This window comes from Conger conger, chromosome 4 (genome assembly GCF_963514075.1).
Source record: "Conger conger chromosome 4, fConCon1.1, whole genome shotgun sequence".
Lineage (NCBI taxonomy): Eukaryota > Metazoa > Chordata > Actinopteri > Anguilliformes > Congridae > Conger > Conger conger.
The window spans coordinates 44,626,797-44,651,354 of NC_083763.1; the positions used below are offsets into that span (position 1 = coordinate 44,626,797).

The window sequence follows — 24,558 nt, forward strand, 5'->3', positions numbered from 1 at the left end:
AATGGGGAAGGGGGGCTGTTTGCGCATTCACTCACTGCAAAGATGACATTTTTAAACAGAACATGAACGATAAATGACCTGAAAGGTTCAGTAAGAGTATTTCCCTGGTCCTTTGAGTTCAGACAACAGCAATACATGAATAACAGAGCAGAGGAGGAAAGAATATCCTGCCCAAAACTGCAATTAATTTCCACTCGAAAGCAGTGACCACAACGCACTTGGCACAATGACAAGTTAGGGTTGGAGTCCACCACCAAAACCTTCATAACTTAGATTTACTGGGATCACTAGACTCAAGACCTTCAAGTCTACCTGAAAATACCCATTAAATTTAGCCTAAACAGTATCGGTTAGATCAGATTTTATGAAAGGTGATTACTAAGTTCTTTGTTTGTTTTTTTTCTTCAAAGGACAGTCATGCTGATCGTGTTCAAATGTCACCAGGCAACTACATTTTTTGAATTTTCCACAAAGGAGTAAACGGCTTCTGCCAGCTCTACAGAGTATTAGTGGCATGTGGCAGTTCAGTTAATTTCCTCATTCGTTTTCATATCACATACATGTAGTCCCCATAAAATCCGTAGAGGTCCCGATCCTACAAGATACGGAGGCATGAAAATCCAAGAACTTCCCGTTTCCAGAAATTTTGGAGTACAAAATGTTCCGTGTGAGCCGTCCTCTGCTACTTTACATGAACAAGACCAGATGGGTATTGCTCATAAAAATAAAGCAATGTTAAAATACTTTTTGGGGGTGTGTCAGTTTTATGGCACTCGTTAGCAGCGTATGCCAGCGTAATGCTCCTCCATGTTAGTTCTGGCTCATGCAGGAATCGCTGAGCGCTCTGCCTGCTTTCACAGGATTCGCAGAGCTGCCCTCGCCCCCTTCTTGGGCCTCTTCCTCCATGGGCCTCCAGACATCTCCAGGCCCAGCTGAGAACACTGCACATAATTTTGTAGCCCGTTAAACCAGATCAAAAAAGCTTTTGACAGAGCGCGACACAAAAGAGCGTCAACCGAGCAGCTTCTGTTTACTGTCAGATTCCAGGGCATAAGTGGACAAACAAAAACAAAAACAAAACCTGGTGGAATGAGCGATCACTGCTTAACCCTTTGAACAATTTTCTTTAATGACCCCCCCAGTACTTTCAATTACCAGTAGTGAGTGTTACATCAGCATTGGAAACATAAAAAAGCATTTATTAAAACCATTTTTAAAACGGTGGGTTAGAACAAAAGCATGGAGAAGTCAAAAACAAGGCATCAGACCTTACCAGCTAAATGGTCAGTTACCAGATAATCCGTCCTGTAAAGCTGCCCGTTCGCGTCAGCCTGCCAGCTTTTGCCTGAAATTTGAAAACAAGCCATTAAAGCACACGGCAAGGTTCTGCAAAATATGAGCCTGACCATTCGTTCACTGGGCTCGCTGAGCTACAAAGCGATTCTGCTATAACATTCTATCAAAAGGCACACAGACTGAGGCTTCCTGCAAACGGTCAGCGTCCTGTTGCATCAAACTAGAGAAATCACAATGAACTCAGTTAATACAAAAATGCATATTTGCACCCTTTAACCATAGGTTTATTACAAGTATGGGCACTCTGAACAACAAAATGAAGACTGTTTGAAAGAATGAGTTTGATTGCCTATATTACTGAACAGAAGATGAATTAACTAATTCCAAGAGTTACAAGAGACATGCAGGATCTTAGTAAAATGGATAACTTAAATTTCCTTTTTCAGTTCCAGTAACCGTAACACACTGAATAAAAACGTCCCAACAACATGGGCTACAGGACCAGAAACATGGACTTTGCATACTAAAACAAATGCAACTAGTTATGAAAACCATTCTGCTCTGTAATTCTGAAAACAATTCCACAAGTGACAGTCTTACAGCATCTGACATGGGAAAGAGGGTAATAATTAGACATTACACAGAACAATACTTGCTTTGGGATTCTGAGATAGAACACAGGCAAAAAACTATCCCATTTCACAACTGAAATTGCAGGAGATGCCAGATATTTATACAGACATGGTTATCCTCATAGCTAGTAAATGCCTGTTGCTTCTAGGACAGCACACAGTGCAGACTATAGTGTTGAAAATTTGAGCCACCAAGTGGCCTGCATTAGGTAATCCACTACCATGGATATTTGATTACCCACTGGTTCTACAGTACTCCAAGTGACATGCATTTGAAGGACAGGAGCACCAGACAGGTATTAAGAGATATCCACTTTCAGCAAGCTCTAAGGTAGAGCTGGAGCAAAGAGTCAACCCACTGCTGAAATCTTAATACCAATAAATGGCTATATTGGTACGTTAACAATGGTAGGCTAAACACTGAGCTTTGATATAAAGCGGCCTGCTTAGAGTCGTAAATCTCACGTTTATACCTTTACATTATCGGAGACACCTTCCGTACATTAAATAAGATAACAAATGTTTATAGAATTACCCCTTAGCTTTCCATACGGATAACCAACATTGTTCATACGGCAGCGCACGCCCTTTCCGTTCCCACCAGCAGCCTGACTGCATATAGCCAGGCAAATGTGAAAACCCAACAATTGTGAATAGCTCGCTATAATCTACAGGCCTCACATTTTACAGGTATGGTACATGGCGTGACAAAGCAGGGACATCTTTGCTAGTAGTCTAACTGCAAACTTGTGCTTATAACCGATGTCTTGCTTGCCCATCTAGATTTACGATTAAATTAATCGTTTGTAAACACAAGTCAAAGAAACAACCTTGCTACTAGCTAGGCAGGCAGGGTTTCGCAGAGCAAGAACTTCAAAACACAAAATATTTGCGGTAGTTAGGCTATCGTTTGCTACGCCAGTAAAGGAGAATGTTCACTAGGCTAGGCGAAAACACATTACTGACAAGGCAAAAGCGTAACGTTACTCCTATCTGAATAAAACCGGAACCTATTCCAACGTAGCTAGTATAGCAAGCTGCACTGTCACTAGAAATGGGCTAAGGCCTAGCTACCAAGTAACATGTGGAACTGATCAAACGATGATCGATGTCAAGACGACATTACTTGTAACATAATTGAATTACTAACATTTGTTGACTAATGTTAGACAACAGCACGAGACGTCTAATGTTACATCTTGGATCCAGTCCCGATAGATAATTATGGGCAAAGCTTTAGCCAATTAAGCTACGTAGTTATCAGAACCATTAGATTGCCAACAGAGTAGCTGGCTAACTGATACGAACAACAAACAAGCCATTTGTTGGTGAACAATGAAAAAAAAAAAAAAAGTCCATATGCCATTTGCTTTACGGGCTAGCAAACTAACATTAGCTAGTTAACCAACGATAAAAACAACATATCCCTCCTTCTAGTTAATAAAGACGTGAGAAATTCGCCACGAAACATGGTTAATGAAACAGAACTTTAATAAACTTGAATAAACTTTGACTTGCGCGTGCGCGGATGTGACACGTAGCTAGCTAGCTAGCGATCAGACTCCATTTGGAAACTTGATTAAAATACAATGAATAAAAATGTTGAAAGCAATCAGGAAATGCCTCCAAAAACACGGATGAAATACGGTTCGTGTCGTTGACTAGACAAACATATGTTTATGTTTTCTGAATTATATCATTACTCTGCTGTTCTTGTACAGTCCACGTAGGCAGTATGGTAGAAGGCTAAACAATCTGGAGAAATTGACATGGAGTCGAGCCTGTGCACATTTTTCACGGTGAGGATCTTTCTCTAACAAAAGCCATTCGCAGCCAGCAATACCATGCCTTTCTACAAATGTTACGAAACGGATACTACACCCTCGTCATAATAGCTACAATCGGGATTCGTGAAACATTATTTGGGTATAATTTGTTACTTACTTGTGTTAGTGTTCCTGTCTGCCCGATATGGTGCAGAAGTCTATAATGACACTCCAACAGTGAACGAACGGCCTACAAGCCTGTCATATTTATACCAGGGCTAAGCTTCCAATGGCTTACAGCCACGTCAGAACCTAGCACTATTACGAACCACATATTTTAAGGGAAAAAAATGAATGGCTAAAACACTTTGGTGATAAAGGAAACTATAGGCTATGGAATATTTTTTCATTTCCTTTCGAATGTGGTTTGCTACATTTGCGACAAGCGCCATGAGAGTTCCCAGGTGTTGACTCTGACGAAATGTTTCAAGACATCTTCAAAACGTGTCACATACAAATAACACATTAACTATCAAAAATCAGAAGTTAACATTTTAAACTCGTGTTTAGAAAATTGTGTCAGTAACTCCTGAATCATTGACCGAGAGAAGCATGACATGCATATCTGGTATAAAATAATGTAAGATCATTGTTAAATAATTCTGAGTCGCCGTTAGCCCTATACGTTTAAAATTACCGTATGTTGACTATAAGCTTCCTGAAACTGCCAAAAAGATGCAGAGTCCCTAATACTTTCAAGACGTGTCACGTGTTGTCTTCATTTTCAATTGCTTACATCAGGGGTGTCCAATCTTATCCAGAAAGGGCCGGTGTATTTGCAGGTTGTTGTTTTAGCACAGGGCCGGTGTATTTGCAGGTTGTTGTTTTAGCACAGGACTAGGACAGCTGATTCTACTCATCAAGGTCTTGATTAAAGACCACGATTAGTTCATTAGTATAACATTTAACTTAGAAAATGACGCAGCCTATATGTTTAACGTTTAGCATCTTTAACGACATACAAAACAACTTAATTAGCTAAAGCTGAAAATGAGTGTCTCATTCTGCCCGCTGGAGCTAATAGGCTTCTCCATGGCCATAAGGGAGATTTTGGTCCGTTGTGACACTTTTTGTATTTTACCCGATTGCGAAGAGACCGCTTGCATAACAATGACAATATCTTCAGTCTGCCTATCAACTATTTATGATGTTTATTAGCCTCGATCGGAAACGTGAAAACCCGTAAATTGCAACAATGGACACCCCGCCGACAGGGTGGTTTGTTACCACGAGTGAGGTCAGTTGTTACAGCTGTTTAAAAATGAACATAAAAGCTCGGGAAATTAATTGTATGTATTCAGGTACTTGTGTCATCATTATATTGTTAAAGATTGGGTTAATACGATTAGCTACAACCAGTTGTAATTCAAATTACTTACAACTTTGTAGTTGAGTTTACGGGAGCATTTGTCATCCAATCATGCTGGATCCCGTCTCGGCTGACCTGCTAGTACATGCACTAATTATATAGTTTGTATGTGTGTTTTTGGTTGATTAGATCTGCATGTGAAGCATATGCAACATGTATAACAACGTACCCCTTCTTTGTAACGAACCCACCTACTCGGCCAAGAATATCTACAGATAGCACACATTGTGGTTTAAAATGATAAACGTTACGATTTGTTAATAGCTAAGCACAGGACATTGTGAAAAATAACCGCAATGTAAATAATAATAATAATAATAATAATAATAATAATAATAATAATAATAATAATAATAAATATGACGGAGCACGAAATTGACAGTGAGGAGAGTGTGTACATGTGTGTATGGGGGTGTACACAGTTTGTTTCTGATCAGGCGAAAACAACGAGAAACAGTGGATCTCGTGTCACAACAGACTTTACTCACTATGTTGGTTAAAAAAGTAAACCAATTTGAAATCATTAAAAGGATCTGGAGTTTTCACACTTACCACTAGGAGGGCATATTGAGCCATTTAGGGACGGGGAACCGGCCAGCAATTGTTTGTAATGAATCCTCCTACAGGAGGATACCTGGATGGAATTAAGGTTCATCACAACATAAATGGTAGCCTATACATTTTGCCCGCTCATATAAACGAATGTATTTCCAGAAATTCAAATGGGGACTTTTCTCGTAGTATTTTGCTTGACGCCTGTGATTACATTATAATAGATCATTTAACCATACGTATCGGCACGGATAAAAATACAAGCTAATGTATTAAAATTCATAATTTGTTAACTCGCACGTTTCAGATCTAATGAAAGCTGATTTAATCGAGACTAGGAGCTAAACGGCGCTGTGGGATGTTGGATGGATATTTTCGGGGCGCTGCCTGATATTACTCGGAAGACTGCAAGACAGCTAATGTTAGACAGCCATTTCGCCAATCGTCTCTCTGCAATTTTGGAACTTTAGGTAATTTCATTCACTCCAACCGATACGCTACCACAGGTTGGCAAACTGTTGTGCAAGGTATTCATACGGACCGTTTGTTAAGGTAAGTAATGGTGTGGAATAATAGGGCGCTTTGTCATTTTTAAACTTGTGACCAGGTGGCAGTGGTTACCTAGCTGATTTTATATTTAATTGTTGCGGACCACGGTTAACTTTCTTAGTAATTATGAGAATGCTAGCTTGGTGGATAGATATAGGCTATGCTCATCTTACTTGGTATATCGAGCTAGTTTGTCTACTTGTGTCTTACAGTTCGAAGTCGTATTCTCACTCGGTAGGTATCGTGCTACTTGAGCCTTGAATAACATGGGGCAAAAAAGTCACGGACAAACATTCGTAATGATAAAAATCTGAAAATTATTTTAGGCGTAGTTAAATTTAAAAACATTGAAAAATGAATTGTTTTTGTGCCTCAACACGAGACTAGTGTCTTTCTATTTAGGATTTAATTACCATCAAGTGATCAGGTATCTGGGTGACCTAACCCCCAATTGATATAATCCTCAACGGTGTTTAGGAAATTACTGCCTACATTCTTCCAATTACAAGCGAATGTAGGCTATGTATTAACCTAGGTAGCCGAATGCAGCGATATACACGCATCTCATTCAGTTTTTATTATAGTCATTGTTTGCCAATATGTTATACATTCTGTTTTTGGCGAGGTTGTTGGGTATAGATTAATTGATATACTGCGCCTATGTCATTTATACATTTGCAATCTCTGTCTGCCAGGTTGTAACTCAAAATGTCGCAGTCGGACAAACCAAAGGTAGGGCCCACACGTCACTGGTGTACACGTGAAGGCTTGAATGTTACAATGTTGGAATGATGCATGGAGATACAAATGTCTCATTGCAAGAAGACCATTTAATTTGGGCTTTAAATATTGCTTTATGAATAGCAATCTATGTAAGGAAAGAGGGGGATGATTATGAATGCTTATACATGTGAACTTGAGGAATCCAATTTAATTAAAATAGTTTAGCTTTTTTTTTTATATTACTCAATATATTTGTATTTTAATCTCTCCAGCCTGTCTTTTATTGTTGTTGCTATGTGTACAATCCCAGTGTGCCACAACAAAGTTGACCTTGACTTTCAGGAAATCTGAGAAATGGATTTTGACAAGATTTTGAAATTGGAAGTTCAATAAGCTCTTAGAGTGCTTATTGATTGAAAGCTCTACCCTGAGAGAAGACAATCTCCACAAGTGTAATGACAAATTGTATAGAAGTTGTGTTCTTCTATTTAAACTAAAGAGTTGTTTACCCCCAACATTACCTTAGTTGTGAAGAATCAATATCTTAAATTCATCTCTCATAGGAAATGCAGACATTGCCCAAACTAACCATTTCCTACAGCTCTTCTGGATTTTAGTTGTTGTGCGTGGTCTTTTATTGCAACCCCTCTGAAATCTGTTTGCTTTACTGTGTTGAATTACTGGGTTAATGGTACAGACCTCTCTACTCAGCAGAGCCCCTTCACCAACCCAGAGACCCCAGGATATGTTGGCTTTGCCAACCTACCAAACCAGGTCCATCGCAAGTCTGTCAAAAAAGGCTTCGAATTCACCCTCATGGTGGTGGGTATGTATCTGTGGTAGTCTCAGAATTCATCATTCCTTGCTACAGAGAACATTGTGATGCCAGTTATTCTTGGTATGTCCCATGGAATGCAGTGCAAGCATGCCTGTCATGAAAAAAAATCTGGTTTTATGTGGTTTAGGACCAAAGCATGTACAGGTAGTGGCAAAAAAGTTAGAAATACAAGTGTGAAGTCCTATAATGGAGTATTGAGCCACCATGTGTCACCAGAGAAGCTTTTATCTGCCATGGTGTAGGATCTACCATTGTCTGGAATCTGGCAGGAGGGATTCAACCCCTTTCCACTAGAAAGTTTATGCCTTGTTGATGGAGCTGGAAACCAGTGTCTCAGATGTTGTTCTAAAATCTCCTACTAATGATTGGGTGGGTTCTGATCTAGTGACTGAGAATGCCATAGAATCAGTAACAATGTTGTCATGGTCATCAAACGTTTTGATGACCGTTAATTAAGTCAGGAATCACCCCTGTATGGAAACGCCTGCTTTCAGTATTGCATTAATTTAGCAGACGTTTTTGTCCAGCAACCCAGGAACTTGAGTACGTTCACCTGATTCATGTGAACAATCATGCCAGACCTGGCTTGCAACATTCTCAGCCTGGCAGGTACAAATCCAACCTCAGTAAAGAACTGTACTGTGTTAACTGTACTAACCAAGACACAAAATTCAAATCATATAGAATGTCTGAAATAAGCCATTACAAGAAAAGGCAATAATAATAATAATCTAAAAATACAATGCTATAACATGAATTAGCACAAAAGATAGGAGTGCTATGGGGGCCAGTACAGTACATCATGACTGGGAGAGAGAATTGGGCAGGGAGGGAAGAGCCAGGCTGGGTTCGTCTCCACTTTAACACATTCCCACCATCTTCCCTCGAAGGTGGAATTTCCTGACTAAAGCTGTGATGTGCAACTGGCAAACTTGACAGGTGCTGTGCAAGAGAGGATGGATGATGAACTGAACTGAAATGGAACTGAACCACCCTCAAAGCCTATATAGAAAGTAACATTGGCTCCTTGTGCAAATATTTTCTTTTTCCATTGGATGACTTTGGAATGCCCTATCTTATTTTTAGTGATAATAAAAACACACCAGCTGGTCTTATAAAATGCTGTTAGGATTTCTTAATCCTCACTCAAAAAAAATAAAATAATAATTCTCAATTTAATTAGATTTTTTTTTAAATTCCCGCCACCAGAGATTCATACAAAATTACCTCTACATACAAATTTACTAAGATTTATGGCATTTGTCTACAAAGTTATGGACTCTAAATATCACATTCTGTTTTCATTGCGACACCCGGCAAACTTTAATTGGCTCTACAGGGAAAACAAAATGGAGTATGAAGCTCAAGATTTCCGGAATTCTATATCTCATAGTTGTCTACTAACACACAGAAAAATTGAAAATTCCAAGAGGTCAATGTGGTGCAACCTCTTTGCGTTGACCTGGAATGGCTCTTATGCTAGAACAGATTAGGCACTGCAGGTAGGTATTTTAGTGTGAATTATTCCAAGGCCATCTCAGGCACCGGACCATAATCCAATCGAAACCTGTGTGTTGAACTGAAGAGAGCAGTTAATGTGCGCAAACACAAGCATGTGAAGGATCTTGCAAGGATCTGCATTGAGGAATGGTCCAAAATCTCTCTAAATGTGTTCATTAACCTTGTCAAGCATTACAGGAAAAGAGTACTAAACCAGGGGTGCCGATAATTACGGAATCATTTTTTTTATTAAATGAATGTTTGATTTTGGTTGGTTCTGTTGCAACATATTATCTAAAGGATTATATTGTTTTTGTTTTTTTAAGTACTTTGTGCATTGCCAGTCAGGGGTGCCAATAATTCTGGAGCTGACTTGCTTAGGTAATTTTCTTCCTCCATTTACAGGAGAGTCTGGTTTGGGGAAGTCCACCCTTATCAACAGCCTGTTCCTCACGGACTTGTACCCAGAGCGTATAATCCCAGGGGCTGCAGGCAAGCCATTCTCTTCTCTACTTAACCTTTCGACTTGACTGTTGGCTTTTGCTGGTGGTTAATCCAACCATACTGCAATTACAGGCTGTTTCTTGTTATATAGTGCAGTCTGTAAATATTTGGACAGTGGTACAATTTCTGTTCTTTTGACTCTTTACTCCAGCACATTGGATTTGAAATGAAACGGTGAAAATGATTTACGAGTCACATTGCAATTGCTGAGCTCACCAGTGCTCTCTTTCTTCTTAATGATTTTCCAAACAGCCTGTCTTTCTCTTATTTCTTAGCCTCAAAATTGACTTCCATGACTCACTGGCACAACTGGGCCTTCCCCCTCAGCCAGTCAATTTGAATTTGCTATTCAACAGGCTAGAGTTTCATCTATTATGTTCATTTTCATAATTCACTGTCAGGAAATTTATAAATGCCTGATAATAGATTTAGGATTTTGTGTGAAGTTGAGTTCGCATTTTGTTGGTTCAGTTTGTGGAGTGGAGCATGCTATACTTTTGTAATCTAATCTAGTCTGAGTTCTGATTCTGTTGCAGCACATGTATTGCTTCTTGTAATTTAATTTCATCAAACACTAAAACTGTGGTTAGTTTCTTTAACTCTTGTTATGGTGGTTTCCTTATTAGCCTACTTGTAATTGCTTTTTAAGTCCATATATTAAGTCCATATGCAGCATTGGGAAATCAGCACCCTTTTTGGTGTGCAGGTGCCATTTCAAAATATTCTGTTGGGTTGGGTTCACCCATGCAGGGTACTTTACTCTACTCGGACCTCTCTTCCATCATGAGTAATGTAGCCCATAGTGACATGGTCATTACCTGCTGAGCAGCCATAACTAGTCAATTTTCAGTTTCTTGCATACAAACAATAAACACAATCATACTACTGCCAAATGTGTGTTGCCCTGCTGTGTGGCATGGTCTATGATTGATAGTAGGCACAGTAGGAACAGTGCCTTAATGGAAGAAGTCACCCAGCAGCCCGGGAAATGTTATTTATAAGAGCTAGATTTGGGTTCGATACCTTTCAATTGAATTCATTTTGAAAATGAGCTGAAATTCAATGAATTCTCATAGCACATTGGGTATTTCTCAATCAATTAATTCCAGTTAATTCCCTTAGCTGAAATAAAATGAAATGGAATTGATCCGTGCACTGACAAGAATGTACTGGATATTTTAGGAGTGGAAGACTGGTTAGTGAATAATGAGCCAGCCTTTAGGAATCTGCTTCAAGTGGAAAGTCATTTTGACATTGTCCTTTTGAAACCCGCTGTTATCCTGCAGAAAAGATAGAGCATACTGTTCAGATTGAGGCATCTACCGTGGAGATCGAGGAACGGGGGGTGAAGCTCCGGCTCACCGTGGTGGACACGCCCGGATATGGAGACGCCATCAACAGCCAAGACTGGTGCGCCTCACTCTGCGCCGCACTCTGCCCCTCGCTCTGCGCCTCGCTCTGCCCCTCGCTCTGCCCCTCGCTCTGCCCCTCGCTCTGCCCCTCGCTCTGCCCCTCGCTCTGCCCCTCGCTCTGCCCCTCGCTCTGCGCCTCGCTCTGCGCCTCGCTCTGCGCCTCGCTCTGCCCCTCGCTCTGCCCCTCGCTCTGCCCCTCGCTCTGCCCCTCGCTCTGCCCCTCGCTCTGCCCCTCGCTCTGCGCCTCGCTCTGCGCCTCTGCCGTAACGCATTCGCATCAAGTATAGCATTCAGTGTTGACAGAAATGTAAATGAATGGATTGCATGCCTGTGGCTTACGGTTGCATAGTCTCATATATATACAAGTATACAAATGTTCTGTGTGCGTTTGGAAATGTACCATAGTTCAAAATGAAACCATGGTGTGTCACTGAATTCACATTTCTGTGATGTTTTTGCTGATCATGCTTGTGACCTCAGTGAACATAAAATGGTATTCCTATAGAAGAGCTGTGACAAGTTTTTAAATTGTCCTGAAGGAGTGGTGAATCAAAAGCTCACTTTTGGAAGTAACAGTGGCTAGTCTTGCCTAATCTCTTGAATCATGAATAAATAGTTTTTTAATCATGAAATAGGCCTCAAGACTATGTTTCTAGTGTGGAAGAGAGTTTGAAAGTCTTCTCAAATGCATTGGTTCTAATAGAAAATTAACAGAACAGTGTTGACATGGTATAAAGTAAAGTATGCAGGGAATATTATCAATGTGCAGTTGATTATCTTATCAAACCGACAAAACAAACAAAACTCTCCTTGAGCTACAAGTGTGTAAAGAAAAAGCATGCATTTTAATGCTTGAGACAAGGTTGTGGCACAGTGTTATTAGTTATTAATTTAATGACAAATAGCATGCTTCCCCCCCATGGGTAATTTGGTGACAGGACCCCAACCCTTGTCACTCCACGTGTAGCACCCCATTGTTCCATATTCCTTGTGTCTCCCACTCTCTTTGTGTAAACTCTAGTCCTGCTAAAATATCTACAGACCGGAAACATCTGGAATGTTGGAAAGATGAGGTTTCCCCAGCTCACAAACAGGCATTCCAGAGGAGCGTATTCCAAAAGTGGCAGAACATCATATCTAATGTTTGTTTTCCCGTCGTCAAATATTGGAATGATTTGAGCTTGTCAGTGCCGTTTTGTGCTGCTCTCATTGGATTATTTTCACATGAGAGACTACCAAGGCGCCTGTATGATGTATGTTTTTGTTTTCACAAGATTGCTGCTCATTATACTGTATACAATTTCAGCTTCAGAACCATCATCTCCTACGTTGATAACCAGTTTGAACGCTACCTGTACGACGAGAGTGGCCTGAACCGCAGGCACATAGTGGACAACAGAGTGCACTGCTGCTTCTACTTCATCTCCCCTCTGGGGCACGGGTGAGAGGAGTGCTTGGTGCACCCTAGTGGCAGAGCGACAACGGGGGGTGTCCCTGCTTTGCAACTCTGTAAATTCAATAGCAATTCAAAAAACAAATGGCATCAAATAGCATTTTCGCAGAGAATTGTTCCACATTTCCCCACCGCTGAATGTTTAAACATTATTAAATGAAGTTAACTGAAGTTTCAGTTGATTTTAAATCAACTGATTTTAAATGTAATACATTTCGAGGTGGAAAGTCTATAAGGTCAGAAAGTAAAAGTCATGCAATGTCATCCGCCCATGAACTCATCCAGCTCATTTTGTTTATTAGTTCTATGTCGTGGCTGAATACTTATGCTAATTAGAAAATGTAGCTGATTGGAACAAAATGCTTGGGCGGACCTTTGTCTTGATTACATCTGATTTTGATACACGTGTTGTGTATCAATGAGTTAAGTGGGTCCTCTCATCCACCCCCCTGTTGTGCCCTGTCTCTGCTGCTGCAGTCTGAAGCCACTGGATGTTCAGTTCATGAAGGCCATTCACAACAAGGTCAACGTGGTACCTGTCATCGCCAAGGCTGACACCCTAACCCTAAAGGAGCGCGAGAGGTTCAAGCGCAGGGTGAGCGCGGCTCCTCTGCTCTCCTGATCTAGATTAGCTCAATGATCTTCCCCTTTGACTGACTTTTGTCTGGTTGGGGTATGTACCAATTTGCCAATTTCTGTGCATTCATTGGACGCAAAAGTTTATACAAAAGGCAGCTTGATCTTGTAGAAGCGTTCAATTCAACTTTTTTTTGTATAGCACTTAGAGACACTGACACAAAGACAAAAATACAAACAGACAGAAATACAAAATTAAATTTGCCAAAAAGCCCAGGCCTGAAATCACTAAAAATTTAGCAATTGAAGTGTAAATCTTGGGAGGAACCCAGCTGTAGAAGGGGAGCCCATTCTCTGCAGGCCTACCCAGTGTAATAGTTAAGAGAGAATGGTACAAGAGACATAATGAGGGATTTTCCTGAATGTCCGTCTTATGAAAAGAAACCTGAAGATTTGAAAATTTTGTTCATGCTGTAGTGTTTTTTTTGTTAACACAGTGGGGTTAAAAAATGTGAACGTTTCAAGCGCGTAACAAGGGAAACCTATCGGAAGGCATTAGTCCAATGCAGCAGCAGATGGCTGCTTGACCACCAGCTACGCTCTTCTCGCAGGTGCTGGACGAGATCGAGGAGCACGACATCAAGATCTACCACCTTCCCGACGCAGAGTCCGATGAGGACGAGGACTTCAAGGAGCAGACGCGTATTCTGAAGGTAGACTTTACACCCCTACGCCTTCCACCCGCCTCCCCTGCCCGTCATTCTGGGGTAGAACTGCGACTGACCAGCGTTTCTCTTTCTCACCTTCAGGCCAGCGTTCCCTTTGCGGTGGTGGGCTCAAACCAGCAGATCGAGGCTAAGGGGAAGAGGGTCCGTGGCCGCCTGTATCCCTGGGGGGGGGTGGAGGTGGAGAACCCTGAGCACAACGACTTCCTCAAGCTGCGCACCATGCTCATGTGAGCCTTTCCCCTGCTTTAAAATGAATATAAACTGTTTAATTATTTCTTCAGCCAATCATGTGGCAGCAACTAAATGCATAAGTATACAGACATGGTCCAGAGGTTCAGATGTTTTTCCGACCACGTTAGAATGTGGTAGATATGTGATCAAAGTGACTTTGACTGTGGAAGTGCCAGACGGTGGTTTCAGAGCATCTGAAAAACTGCTGGTCTCCTGGGATTTTCATGCATAACAGTCTCTAGAGTTTTCAGAGAATGGTGCGAAAAGCAAAAAACATCCAGTGCACAGCAGTTCTGCAGGCAGAAAAGGCAGTTACTGAGAGAGGTCAGAGGAGAAGGGCCAGACTGGTCAAGGTTGACAGGAAAGTGACAGTAACGCAAAAAACCACACATTACAACAGTGGTATGCAGAAGAGCATCTCTGAACACATAATGCATCAAACTTCTATGTGGATAGGCTACAGCAGCTTAAGCAGCTTAGGCAGAAGACTTAAGTCTAAGAAATAAGTCTAAGATACCTAATAAAGTGCTCACTGAGTGTGTATTCCATAAATAGAAACTGAAACTCACAGCGATTTGCTTGCCGCTCATATCTCGGTCCATGTTTTACCCTGGGCTGCCATGATTTGCCTCTTTTGCACGTGTACAGGAAACCATACTATCACGGAACGGCAGGTGCAATAGCCAAATTATTACTGTTTTTCCTATTGCAAATTTTAGAATGCTTACAGTGCTGTCAATCTTTGTGGTTTGAATGGTAAAGATCTTGAGAAAATGTAGGACAATAATGAGGACATTTTTGGCTCTGCTAGGCACATTGGATTTGAAGTGGGGCGGGAATTACATTACATTACATTATTGGCATTTGGCAGACGCTCTTATCCAGAGCGCCATACAGTTGATTAGACTAAGCAGGAGACAATCCTCCCCTGGAGCAATGCAGGGTTAAGGGCTCAAGGGCCCAACGGCTGTGCAGATCTTATTGTGGCTACACCACGATTAGAACCACCAACCTTGCGTGTCCCAGTCATTTACCTTAACCACTACGCTACAGGCCGCCCCAATGGAGGAACTATGCATAAAAACGTCTATAATTCGTACACACTTCACCAGATATGGATTTAATACCCTCATTCAAGTTGATTGCACTTCAGCCTCATTCACATTTCATTTCAAATCCAGCTTGTCGCAGTACAGAGCCAACACAACAAAAATTGTTGTCTGTCAAAATGCTTGTTTGATTTGCACTTTGTTGTACGTCGCTCTGGATAAAAGCGTCTGCTAAATGCCACATAATGTAATGTAATGCTTACAAACCGCGGTGTTTACACTGGAACTGGAAGTTCTTTGTCTAAGTGCGGCTGGTCTTTCCCCCAGTACCCACATGCAGGATCTGCAGGAGGTGACCCAGGACCTGCACTACGAGAACTTCCGCTCCGAGCGCCTGAAACGAGGCGGCAGGTTGTCCTCCCACGGTTACATTCTCCCTCTGTCTCCTGCGTACCTGTCTCCTGCGTACGTGCCTTTCCACCTGTCTTTCCCCTCCTCCCAGACCTCCCCGAGCCTGGCTGGCTTCACCTGCTGCCACAACCTTCAGCTGGAGCGCGGATAATGAGCAGTGGAAAGGGCGGTTCACCTGCGGCGTATTGACTTTAGCTTTGCAACTGAAACCGGTGTGCTATCGTCATTTATTTACAGTGAAAACGGTGGTGTCCTTTTTACATAGGAGTTGTGAGCCCTGTGGTGAGCAGAACATTCCCTCTGTGACGATGAGACCATAAAAACATGTTCGTGTGCGTACACCCACACACACATGTGCACGTACGCTTTCAGAGTTGCCCTCCGTATCTTAAAATGTACAATTCTGTTTAGCAAGGGTAAAGCACACGTGGATTATGGAGGTTCTGGCTGGGAATAATCTCGACTGCTTTGGCACACTTGAGCTTTGACGCACGAAATATCTTTCTCATTGTAAAACTAGTTCGGATCAAACAGCCAAAAGTGGCACATGGTGCCAAAAGATGGTTTCTGGATTAAAATAAGAATAATATTTTGGGAATCAAAGCTTGTGTCCGGCAGCCTTCTTTCTTCAAAATGTCCGATTCTGGATAAAGCACACGCTTGCTGGCACTAATCTAAATATACTAGTCTAAAAGTACATCTAGTAGATGTACACTGAGAAAAGCGCTTTTGGTTACAAACGGTAATATCCGGCCTAAAATATGTTTGTAATTATGGCCGCTTTGATGCGCTAACGACTTGCAGATCTGTGTTTTGCTCTTCGTCTGTCGAGAGAAAGGAGCGCAGCCACCTGAGGCGGCAGATTGTCGTAGTGCCCTCGTCTGTTCCTCAGCCAATGCCGCGTGCATGCATGACTCACAGGCTCCGAGCGGGGAATTCGCCCCTCTCCCGCTCCCCGGGGCGGAGAGACGGCAGGCCTCCCTCAGGGTCACACAGCACGAACCCGTCAGAGCGCCGACCCGGAGAGGGAGGAGGAGGGGGGTGCCATCGGGGGCTCAGGTGCAGGTCCGTCTGTCTTCCCTCACTCACTCCCTCCTCTGCAGCGCTCCACCGCCCCCTGCTGTCTTTCTGCTGCTCTCACTCCCCTCCCCTCCTCTTCTCTATTTGGGTTTTCTCCTCTACTGACTGACTGTACAACGCAGGCCCTTTGGAGCTCCGCCCGCAGGGGCCGCTGCTGTTGTTGGAATATGAGAGGGCCGGCTTCATCTCGCTGTTGTCATAATGCTCCTCAGCACAAAGTCTAATCTTTCTTTGAAGTGGTTCTTCTAAAGCCGAAAGCCATAATAGAATAGACTTGGAGGATCATACACAGTAAGAGCTCAAATCACTTCAGAAAATTGGTTGCATCTCATGCCTTTTTACTAGAAAAGTTATTGTGTATTGGCGCAGACACTGAGTTTATTCCGTGAGTTTGGTACCAGTAGCGGTGCTTTTCACACTGCTGTACATAGACAAAGTACACATGAGGCAGTGTTTACTCACAAATTGCAGTAACGTAGTGTTATTGAAAATGGCAAGTGGGGCGGGTTTATTTTTATTTTTATATAGCCTGTAAAAACCTACATGCAAAGGTAGGGTGAGCCTGTTTTACCAGTAGCTACATGCAGTTCTCAGTTTAAATGTATAAGTTTTTCTCTCCCTCTCACTGTCACATGTAGCCATATTCAAGCATGTATTTACAAATACACCACATAGCCACTGCCATAATAGCAATAATTATGTATAAAACTGATCTAAACTGACTCCCATCTGCCCTCTACCAGTGACTCTGAAGATAGCGGTCCAACTAATTGTATAAATGCAATGTTATTGCCAAAGTTTTATTTAAAACCTTTAAAAATACATGAATTTATTTTACATTTTCTTATTAATGTGTCACGAAGGTCGCTTTGTGAGGAAATCACCCACTCCCTGTCCCTTGTGTTGCAGGAAAGGAGCTGAAATGGTTGGAGTGGACAAGGACAAGATCCTCCTGGAGAAGGAGGCTGAGGTAGGATCATCTTCAGTCACTCTTAATCCCTCACAAACCTCTCTCTACATGCATCTACTCTTTTGCTCGGGGTCCTTGTATATCTCTGTTGCGTGGTGACGTATCATGACGTAGTATTTTGATTGGTGGAAACTAGTAATCAAGCACTGGAAGTACGATGGAGTGTATGTTTAAAAACTGCTGCTTTTATCAAAAGTGCTGTGTGGGTGACAACGTAGCCACCTAAAGTATTAATTTAATGTTCTGTTATGGCAAAATACTTGCCTATACATAGTGGATACACTTCTAAGACCTTAACTGAGACAAGCAAATGGACAAAATAATATTTTCATGGCTTTTCTTTTAGGCAACGGTAGGAAAGCTAAGTTCTGAATGTGTGCTTTGGAAGTTCTACAGCATGTCACGTCATGATTCGTCACTACGCAACAGAGATATGAAAGGACCCTGTGCAGATCATTGAAGGGAGTAGATCGTCAAACAACACCGACACGCTTCAAAAAATGGTAGTTTCGCATTGAAGTGATGATAATGAACAATGCCGAAGACAAAGCCTCCCCCAATGTCGACAGTAAAAAAAAATAAAATAAAAAAAAAAAAAAATATATATATATATATATATATATTATTATTATTATTATTATTATTATTATTATTATTATTATTATTATTATTATTATTATTAATAATAATAATTGCTTTGCCTGTATGTGCGAAGGTCATTGTAGGTAGAACAGTGACTAGAAGCAGGTGAGTGTACAGTACAGAAGCTGCTTGTTGGTGCTTTCATTCAGTCTACAAGTCTGGGGTTCTTCAAACTGTATGCAGCGTGAGCGCTACCTGCAATGGGGCGCTCAGACAAGTGGGAGCCTACCCTTGCCTGTCTCTGGTCTCAAACCCGCTCATTCGCTCTGGTTCCTTCCCCAGCTGCGACGCATGCAGGAAATGATCGCCAAGATGCAGGCCCAAATGAAAAGGCAGGGAGAAGGTGAGGGACGACTACCCCCTCGTGCGAAGGGTTTGGCAAAACTCCTGCCGCACACCCCAATGACCTGGAGCCCCTTGCTCGTCGCACAACCCCTGGAGCAGGTTTCATGGGCCCTGAGTAGTTTCTGTTTCTCAGCAATGAGATGTGCTAGTTTAGACGGTACCTCTCATAACCACATTTTTTGCATAATGCAGGTGTTTTTCGGTATGTGAAATGAATTGGGAGAGTGTCTTCAGCATTCCCTGTGACACATCTTCACTGTGTGCTGTGTACAGACATGCTTCTGAATGGAGGGGGAGGGGCTACGCTATCTAACGGTCAGTAATTGGATTGTTTCTCACAGGTGCTGATCAGCAGGTCAAGACCGGTCAGAAGAGCAGCAGAGAGAGTCCGGATCTTCCGTAACCATTACCACTCCTGTTTCCCATTTGTCCATAGCGTACTTCTTATGTCAAAGTCTGTTACGGTACTATGTTGTACAGCACCAGTTAACAATTTGAGGAACATTCGTGTGATATGAAGCAATATAATTGTAATATTTTTGCCAGTTTTAAATGAGCAGCCCCAGCCCTATAGGCAGGTTATGGATGTGCGTTTGCTTGTCGCCAAACCTGACGATGCTGTGAAGGGCATAAGCACCTCTTGCAGTATCCGTCAGACACCAGCAAATATGCGAAATAAACCAAATGGCTTCAGTTCAGCTAAACTAATTTACTATTTGTTAGTTTGAAGCCAAAGCGGTAGTGAGTTTGAGTCACAGATTGTATGTAATATTCGTTATGCTTTATCATGAGATTTGTTGTATTACATTTTGTTGTATTTCCAGACCAGGGGATACAGGGATTTTGTTTAAAATCCAGATGTATTGACACAAAAATGACACAAAATGCCCAACTCAAGCATCTCTGCTGAATATATTTGATGGTCATAGTAGTGCATTTCTGTATCAAACCAGGAAGTGCATTGTAATTATTTCCCCATTTTTGTAATGGTGAGACTACAGTATGTCAAAGTTCTTAAGACTCTTAACCCCTATGACGCCTTTCTCTTGGTGGACCAAGGTTTGTATGGAAGTAGCTCTTGGGCAATTCCACGATGACTGACATTACAACTGCTGGATATTTGGGTGGTAAAGCCCAATACAGCTACATAGTTCAGACTGCTAAGAGTTATTGACACCTGAGGGTTATAAAAGCATATGTCAGTCTCTTATGTATCTGTATTGGGGTTTTCCCAAATATCCAGCAGTTGTAACGTATGTCACCGTGGAATTGCCCTGTTCTAATGGGCCTGTGACTTTGCTCTTTACCTTTTGCACTTTATTACCCACAGTGCTGGCATGTTCTTGCTGCTTGTGGTTCATGGTACACTACACCGTGACTCGAACATTGAGCTGTTCAGTTGCTATTGTTTACAGTGAATTAATGGAGTATGTAAACTAAAATCTATAGGTTTTGAAATGTGAAATGTGCCGCCTGACTGAATACATATCAAAACTGTTGAAGTCTTTATGGTCGTATTGATTGGTCTAATATTTCAGGCAGAACACTCTGAATACCCTGTTTTATTGTATAGTTGAACTTTTGTTTGATATTCTTATAATAAAGTTTATATTAAATGTTGAATTTTATTTTGAGAAGCTTGTGTTTTATATCCTTGGCAGGTAAGCAGAATTATAATTCATAATTACCCCTTCATAAATTGGAACTGTATTTTTTTTACGAGCATAACAATACATGAGCTTCAAATTCATTCATGTGCTCCCCATTCCCTACATGTGGCTAATGTGGAATTGGCTAAATTGAGTACAAAGAATAATCCTCAATGTTAAAATGGGATCCATGCTCATGGCAAAAAAGAAACAAAGTGCAATGGAACAAAAAACAAGAGAATAAGACAGGACTATGCAAAACATTTGTTTGAACGAAAACATAATTTGACAGGATATAGTGTGATCTATAGTTTTATAGATGTATGGTTTTTCTTTTACACAATTCAACGTTTCCTTTGTGTTCAATAAAGGGGTCCCAAAGTTTGTGGAACAATTTTTTATTGTCATCAATGTATTCCCCTAAATCTGCTTCCTATTTTCTTTCAGTTGGGTTTGCATTGCCTAGAAGAGAGACCCATAAAGGATTCAGAAAGTTTTCACTTTTTTCACACTTCCCCAAGTACAGATGAATAATAACCAACAACTGAGGAATAAAGTCAACACCTATACCCTGTCCCTCAATGGAACCAATGGACCCCATGTTCATTTCTATGAGCGAAATCACGTCACGGGAGGGGGGCTGGCTGGATCAGGTGGGGGGGGGGGGGGGGGGGGAAACCAGGTGTGGGGACATTGGACAGTGGCAGGGGGTAAAGGATATAACCCAGAAGTACTGGTCAAACAAGTACATTTGACTGGATTATGGGCTAGACAAGGTTGTAGATTGGTGCACTACAAGGTGAGATACTTCAGCGGGGTTAACTACTAGGCTTGGCTCCCATGTTTTCTAACAGGGTTGTGGGTTCTATCCCCATAGGGGCCTGATGCCTTTTTCACTATTCCAGTTACAAGAAAAGCAAAGCAGTATTAATGGAAGTAAAGCAGACCATCATGAGGAGGAACATTTCAGGTGTGTCACAATCTGCTGTTTGGTACATTGCTGAGAAGCGCTGGTGAGCTCAGCAATAGCAGACAGCCTGGTAGCCTGAAACAAATGCCTCAAAACGCAGGGCAATGACCCAAACACATAGCCAAAGCATACGTGCTCTAAGCAAAGATTCATTGAAAGGAACTTGAGAGTAAAGAGTTTTTTGAGGACCATTGAGTTCACAATCCATCCAAGCAGTAAACTGAACACTGGCTGATCCAGCTGCCACTGCTTACTGTTGTCAGGCAGGCCAGCTGGATATTTTCACCAGCAGGATAAGAATCTAGGCTTCTGTACATCTTTCATTCAGAGGTTAAATGTCCTCCCCAGGTGCTGCTGGATATGCCATAAGCACCCTTGGCTATGCAGGAGAAATTCTCAAAGGTAATGTTTAAACAAGTCCTCTGGCTTTTCATGTGGTGTCAACACACACTCTACTTGTGCTCCATGTCTGGCACACTCCTCTCTTGTTGTGGTAAAAGTAGGTATTGTGGTGTGCAGGTGGCTCATCGTGTGTTCCTACAGCTGATAGAATTTCTGGCTTTATGCTAAAATAAGGAAGATCCTTATTAAGAAAGAATGGCAATAGGCATATTGTAATTACTGCTAATCTAAGATACACTCCCTCTGGCTTGTCCCCAGACTAGGATTTTTATGAGCTTTGAACACTGCACAGCCATGCAAAGAATAAATCAAACGATTACCCTGGAGATCAACTCTTTATTTTGTAAACAAGCACATGATTATCAATATACTTTTGAATAGTGTGTGATTAAAATGCTTTTGTGGTAGTCACAATTCATACACCTGTATGGTGTAAGGTAGCCTACAATTATTTGTCTGTGAGACTTTCTATCTCCTTTCCCCTCGAGGCAGAAATAATTCAGGCTTCCACTACTGTGGAGAGTTGGGACATGTTTCTGGCACTTCCAAGGAAAGGCACAAACAGGTGAATCCCCATCAGAGGCAAAACTGAAGAATATGGAAAACTACATTACTACTTAGCAACTGTAGTAGTATAAAATAGTGAATGACAGTGCCGTAACTGTGCTATTATTCTGGGGGGCTATGGATAGCCGCTCTTACGGAATGGCCTCGTGGCGCAACGGTAGCGCGTCTGACTCCAGATCAGAAGGTTGCGTGTTCAAATCACGTCGGGGTCAATTTTTCAGTCAAGTTTCTATTATATATACACAGTACAACACAAAAACAAAAAAACAAGCGGAAATCAAAATGAACGTTTTCATAAAATGTGTCAAATCTTATTAAGCATATGAACACGTCTCAAAATATACATTCCATAAGATTAATGTCATTCTTGTAGCCTACTTGTGCAGCCTATGTTACAAAAAATATTCTTCCCATCCAATTTGCATTTAGATTTTCATGTCATTGATTACCAGTGGGCGTGTATGTCTATGAAATGTCTGTTAATTTTCTGTTCCGCTCCAATCCCTTCACGCAGCAGCGCGCATTCTTCCCCCTCCTTGTTTGCCGTCAAATCGACTCCGCGCCCTTCAGGAATTGTCCTCAAATGTTGTTTCACTCACGTGGCTACGCGTGGGCGGAGGGTGTATTCTTTGCCCACACTGGAGACCGGCGAGATCTGCACCACAGCCAGCAGTGAAGTTAATGCGCGTTAATTGACGGATATTCGGTTAATTATATGAAATAATACAAGGCCTATATTCGCCAAAGCACGAATATGCCTAATGTGTTTCACAGGTAGGGCTGCCACCGTTGATTTGTGAAAAACCGGGCACTCAGGACCCTCAGGATGAGGGTGACCCAAACGCAGACTCATTCCCTGACGCAATTGCACTCTCTCAACTCCTTTGCCTGCTGCTGTCCCTTTCTACATGACTTATTTATTTATTTTCACGTGTAAACATATACTGTCTGATTATAATCTATTGTACAATCGAATCATATGTCCAAGGGTATACTTTAACTCTCCTGGCTGCAAGGCACAAAGACATTTTGAACTAAAGCTTCACTTTTTGTTCTTCAACATTATGTTTGTGGCAATACTCGAATCATGAAAGATTTTCGCACTTACTTTATTGCCACAATCCGTAGATAAGTAGACAAGAAACACTGCTTCCGTCCTCTGTCACAACAGGTGCAATGGCTAGATTTAATACAAAACTCTGGTGGTTCTTTGTTTTTGCATGATTTAATTATTATATTAAACAGAAATATTGGCTGGACACAAAACACAGGTAGCGGAGAACGGGTCTCTTTGGGTTGGCCTTACGGCGTCAAGGCTGATGAGCTAGTCACGTCACATCCCAGCCAATGATAGTGTACACCATCGGGAAAACGATGCATGTCAAGATAATGGACATACAGACGTAAAGATCTAAATCTTCAATTAAACAGAAACGGTAAAAATTGATATAGCCTTTAAGTGTACATTTTCCGGGACTGACTATTGAAAAGAAGGATTATGCCGGGAAAACTGGGACAGGTGGCAACCCTATGCCTACTAATATTTGTTCCTCCCAAATCTCTTCAATATTACGCTATTTGTATTCGGAAGCATACAAGTATTTCCAGCTGCAATCATGATGAAAAAACAGCTATCTATAACTTGCGCGACTTGCTTTTCATAACAGACTTCAGATGGGAGGGGGTGGGGTTCATGTGCTCCTGAGCAAGTTTTGTGGTTAGCAGCCATCACTCACGCTTGATACACACAGAGCTCTCACCTGTTTATTGCGTTTTGTACATTGCCACTCAAACAGTTGTATTTCGACTACTGCCATTCATTTATTACTCATTAATAATTGTGGCGGGCAACTTGAGTAGCCTAGTTGCGTTGCGTTTGTGGAACCGACTTGAGATGACGTGTGCTTTGTGAAATACGCATTAACCTGCTGGAAGTAGTGAGTACCATAATTGATTGGACAGTGACACATATTTTTTTGTTATTTTGTTATGTACGCTTATACTATGAGGTTGAAATGATACAATGACAATGATGTTGAAGTGCAGGCTGTCACTTTAATTTCAGAGTATTTTCATCAATATTGAATGGACCATTTAGAAATTATAGAACCATAATTCCCCTATCCGAACCGAACTGCGGGCGGCGGAGAGAAAATGGAAAAGGTCCTGTCTCCCCAGTGATATGGCTTCCTTCCATGCCCTCTTATCATCTTTCCATTCCTCTGTCTCTCTAGCTAAATCTTCCTTCTTTCACTCGAAAATTAACGCGGCCGCCTCTAATCCC

The 24,558-nt window shown here is 41.6% G+C and overlaps 2 protein-coding genes and 1 non-coding gene across 15 annotated transcripts in view; 2 read left to right on the forward strand and 1 right to left on the reverse strand.

Annotated features, from left to right (window-relative positions):
* The window catches only part of hdlbpa (high density lipoprotein binding protein a), a 24,839-nt gene extending 19,087 nt beyond the window's left edge, over nucleotides 1–5,752 (reverse strand). Inside the window, exons 1-2 of one of the 2 annotated variants that reach the window (XM_061238571.1) lie at nucleotides 5,676–5,752; nucleotides 1,274–1,345 (exon numbers count right to left, since the gene is read on the reverse strand). The gene's annotated coding sequence lies outside the window, so the exon portion shown is untranslated. Of the gene's footprint in view, nucleotides 1–1,273; nucleotides 1,346–3,872; nucleotides 3,950–5,675 lie in introns of those variants that run through there. The other variant, XM_061238569.1, reaches the window with a different exon arrangement.
* Nucleotides 4,809–20,273, forward strand: LOC133126394 (septin-2B-like). 12 transcript variants are annotated; one of them, XM_061238575.1, is made up of 14 exons: nucleotides 5,776–5,791; nucleotides 5,983–6,227; nucleotides 6,920–6,956; nucleotides 7,659–7,773; nucleotides 9,691–9,777; nucleotides 11,076–11,199; nucleotides 12,508–12,642; nucleotides 13,132–13,249; nucleotides 13,842–13,943; nucleotides 14,040–14,185; nucleotides 15,566–15,649; nucleotides 17,639–17,699; nucleotides 18,624–18,684; nucleotides 19,028–20,273. In XM_061238575.1, exons 3-14 carry the CDS (start codon nucleotides 6,933–6,935, stop codon nucleotides 19,087–19,089), a joined length of 1,119 nt encoding a protein of 372 aa, XP_061094559.1. In that variant the 5' UTR covers nucleotides 5,776–5,791; nucleotides 5,983–6,227; nucleotides 6,920–6,932; the 3' UTR covers nucleotides 19,090–20,273. The 12 variants fall into 12 exon arrangements, with proteins under 12 accessions (XP_061094556.1, XP_061094557.1, XP_061094561.1 ...); XM_061238572.1 differs by lacking the exons at nucleotides 5,776–5,791; nucleotides 5,983–6,227 and adding an exon at nucleotides 4,809–4,991 and having other exon boundaries at nucleotides 7,645–7,773; XM_061238577.1 differs by lacking the exons at nucleotides 5,776–5,791; nucleotides 5,983–6,227 and adding an exon at nucleotides 4,857–4,991.
* A 2,141-nt stretch (nucleotides 20,274–22,414) lies between these two features.
* On the forward strand, nucleotides 22,415–22,486 carry trnaw-cca (transfer RNA tryptophan (anticodon CCA)). The gene has a single exon. It is a non-coding gene; the product is annotated as a tRNA-Trp (tRNA).
* Nucleotides 22,487–24,558: the final 2,072 nt, after the last annotated feature.

Coding starts and splice junctions, on each gene's coding strand:
- LOC133126394 (XM_061238572.1), top strand. CDS start 4,950: ATGGACACCCCGCCGACAGGGTGGTTTGTTACCACGAGTGAG. Junction 13,250..13,841: donor GCGAGAGGTTCAAGCGCAGG/GTGAGCGCGGCT, acceptor CTCTTCTCGCAG/GTGCTGGACGAGATCGAGGA. Junction 18,685..19,027: donor AATGAAAAGGCAGGGAGAAG/GTGAGGGACGAC, acceptor TGTTTCTCACAG/GTGCTGATCAGCAGGTCAAG.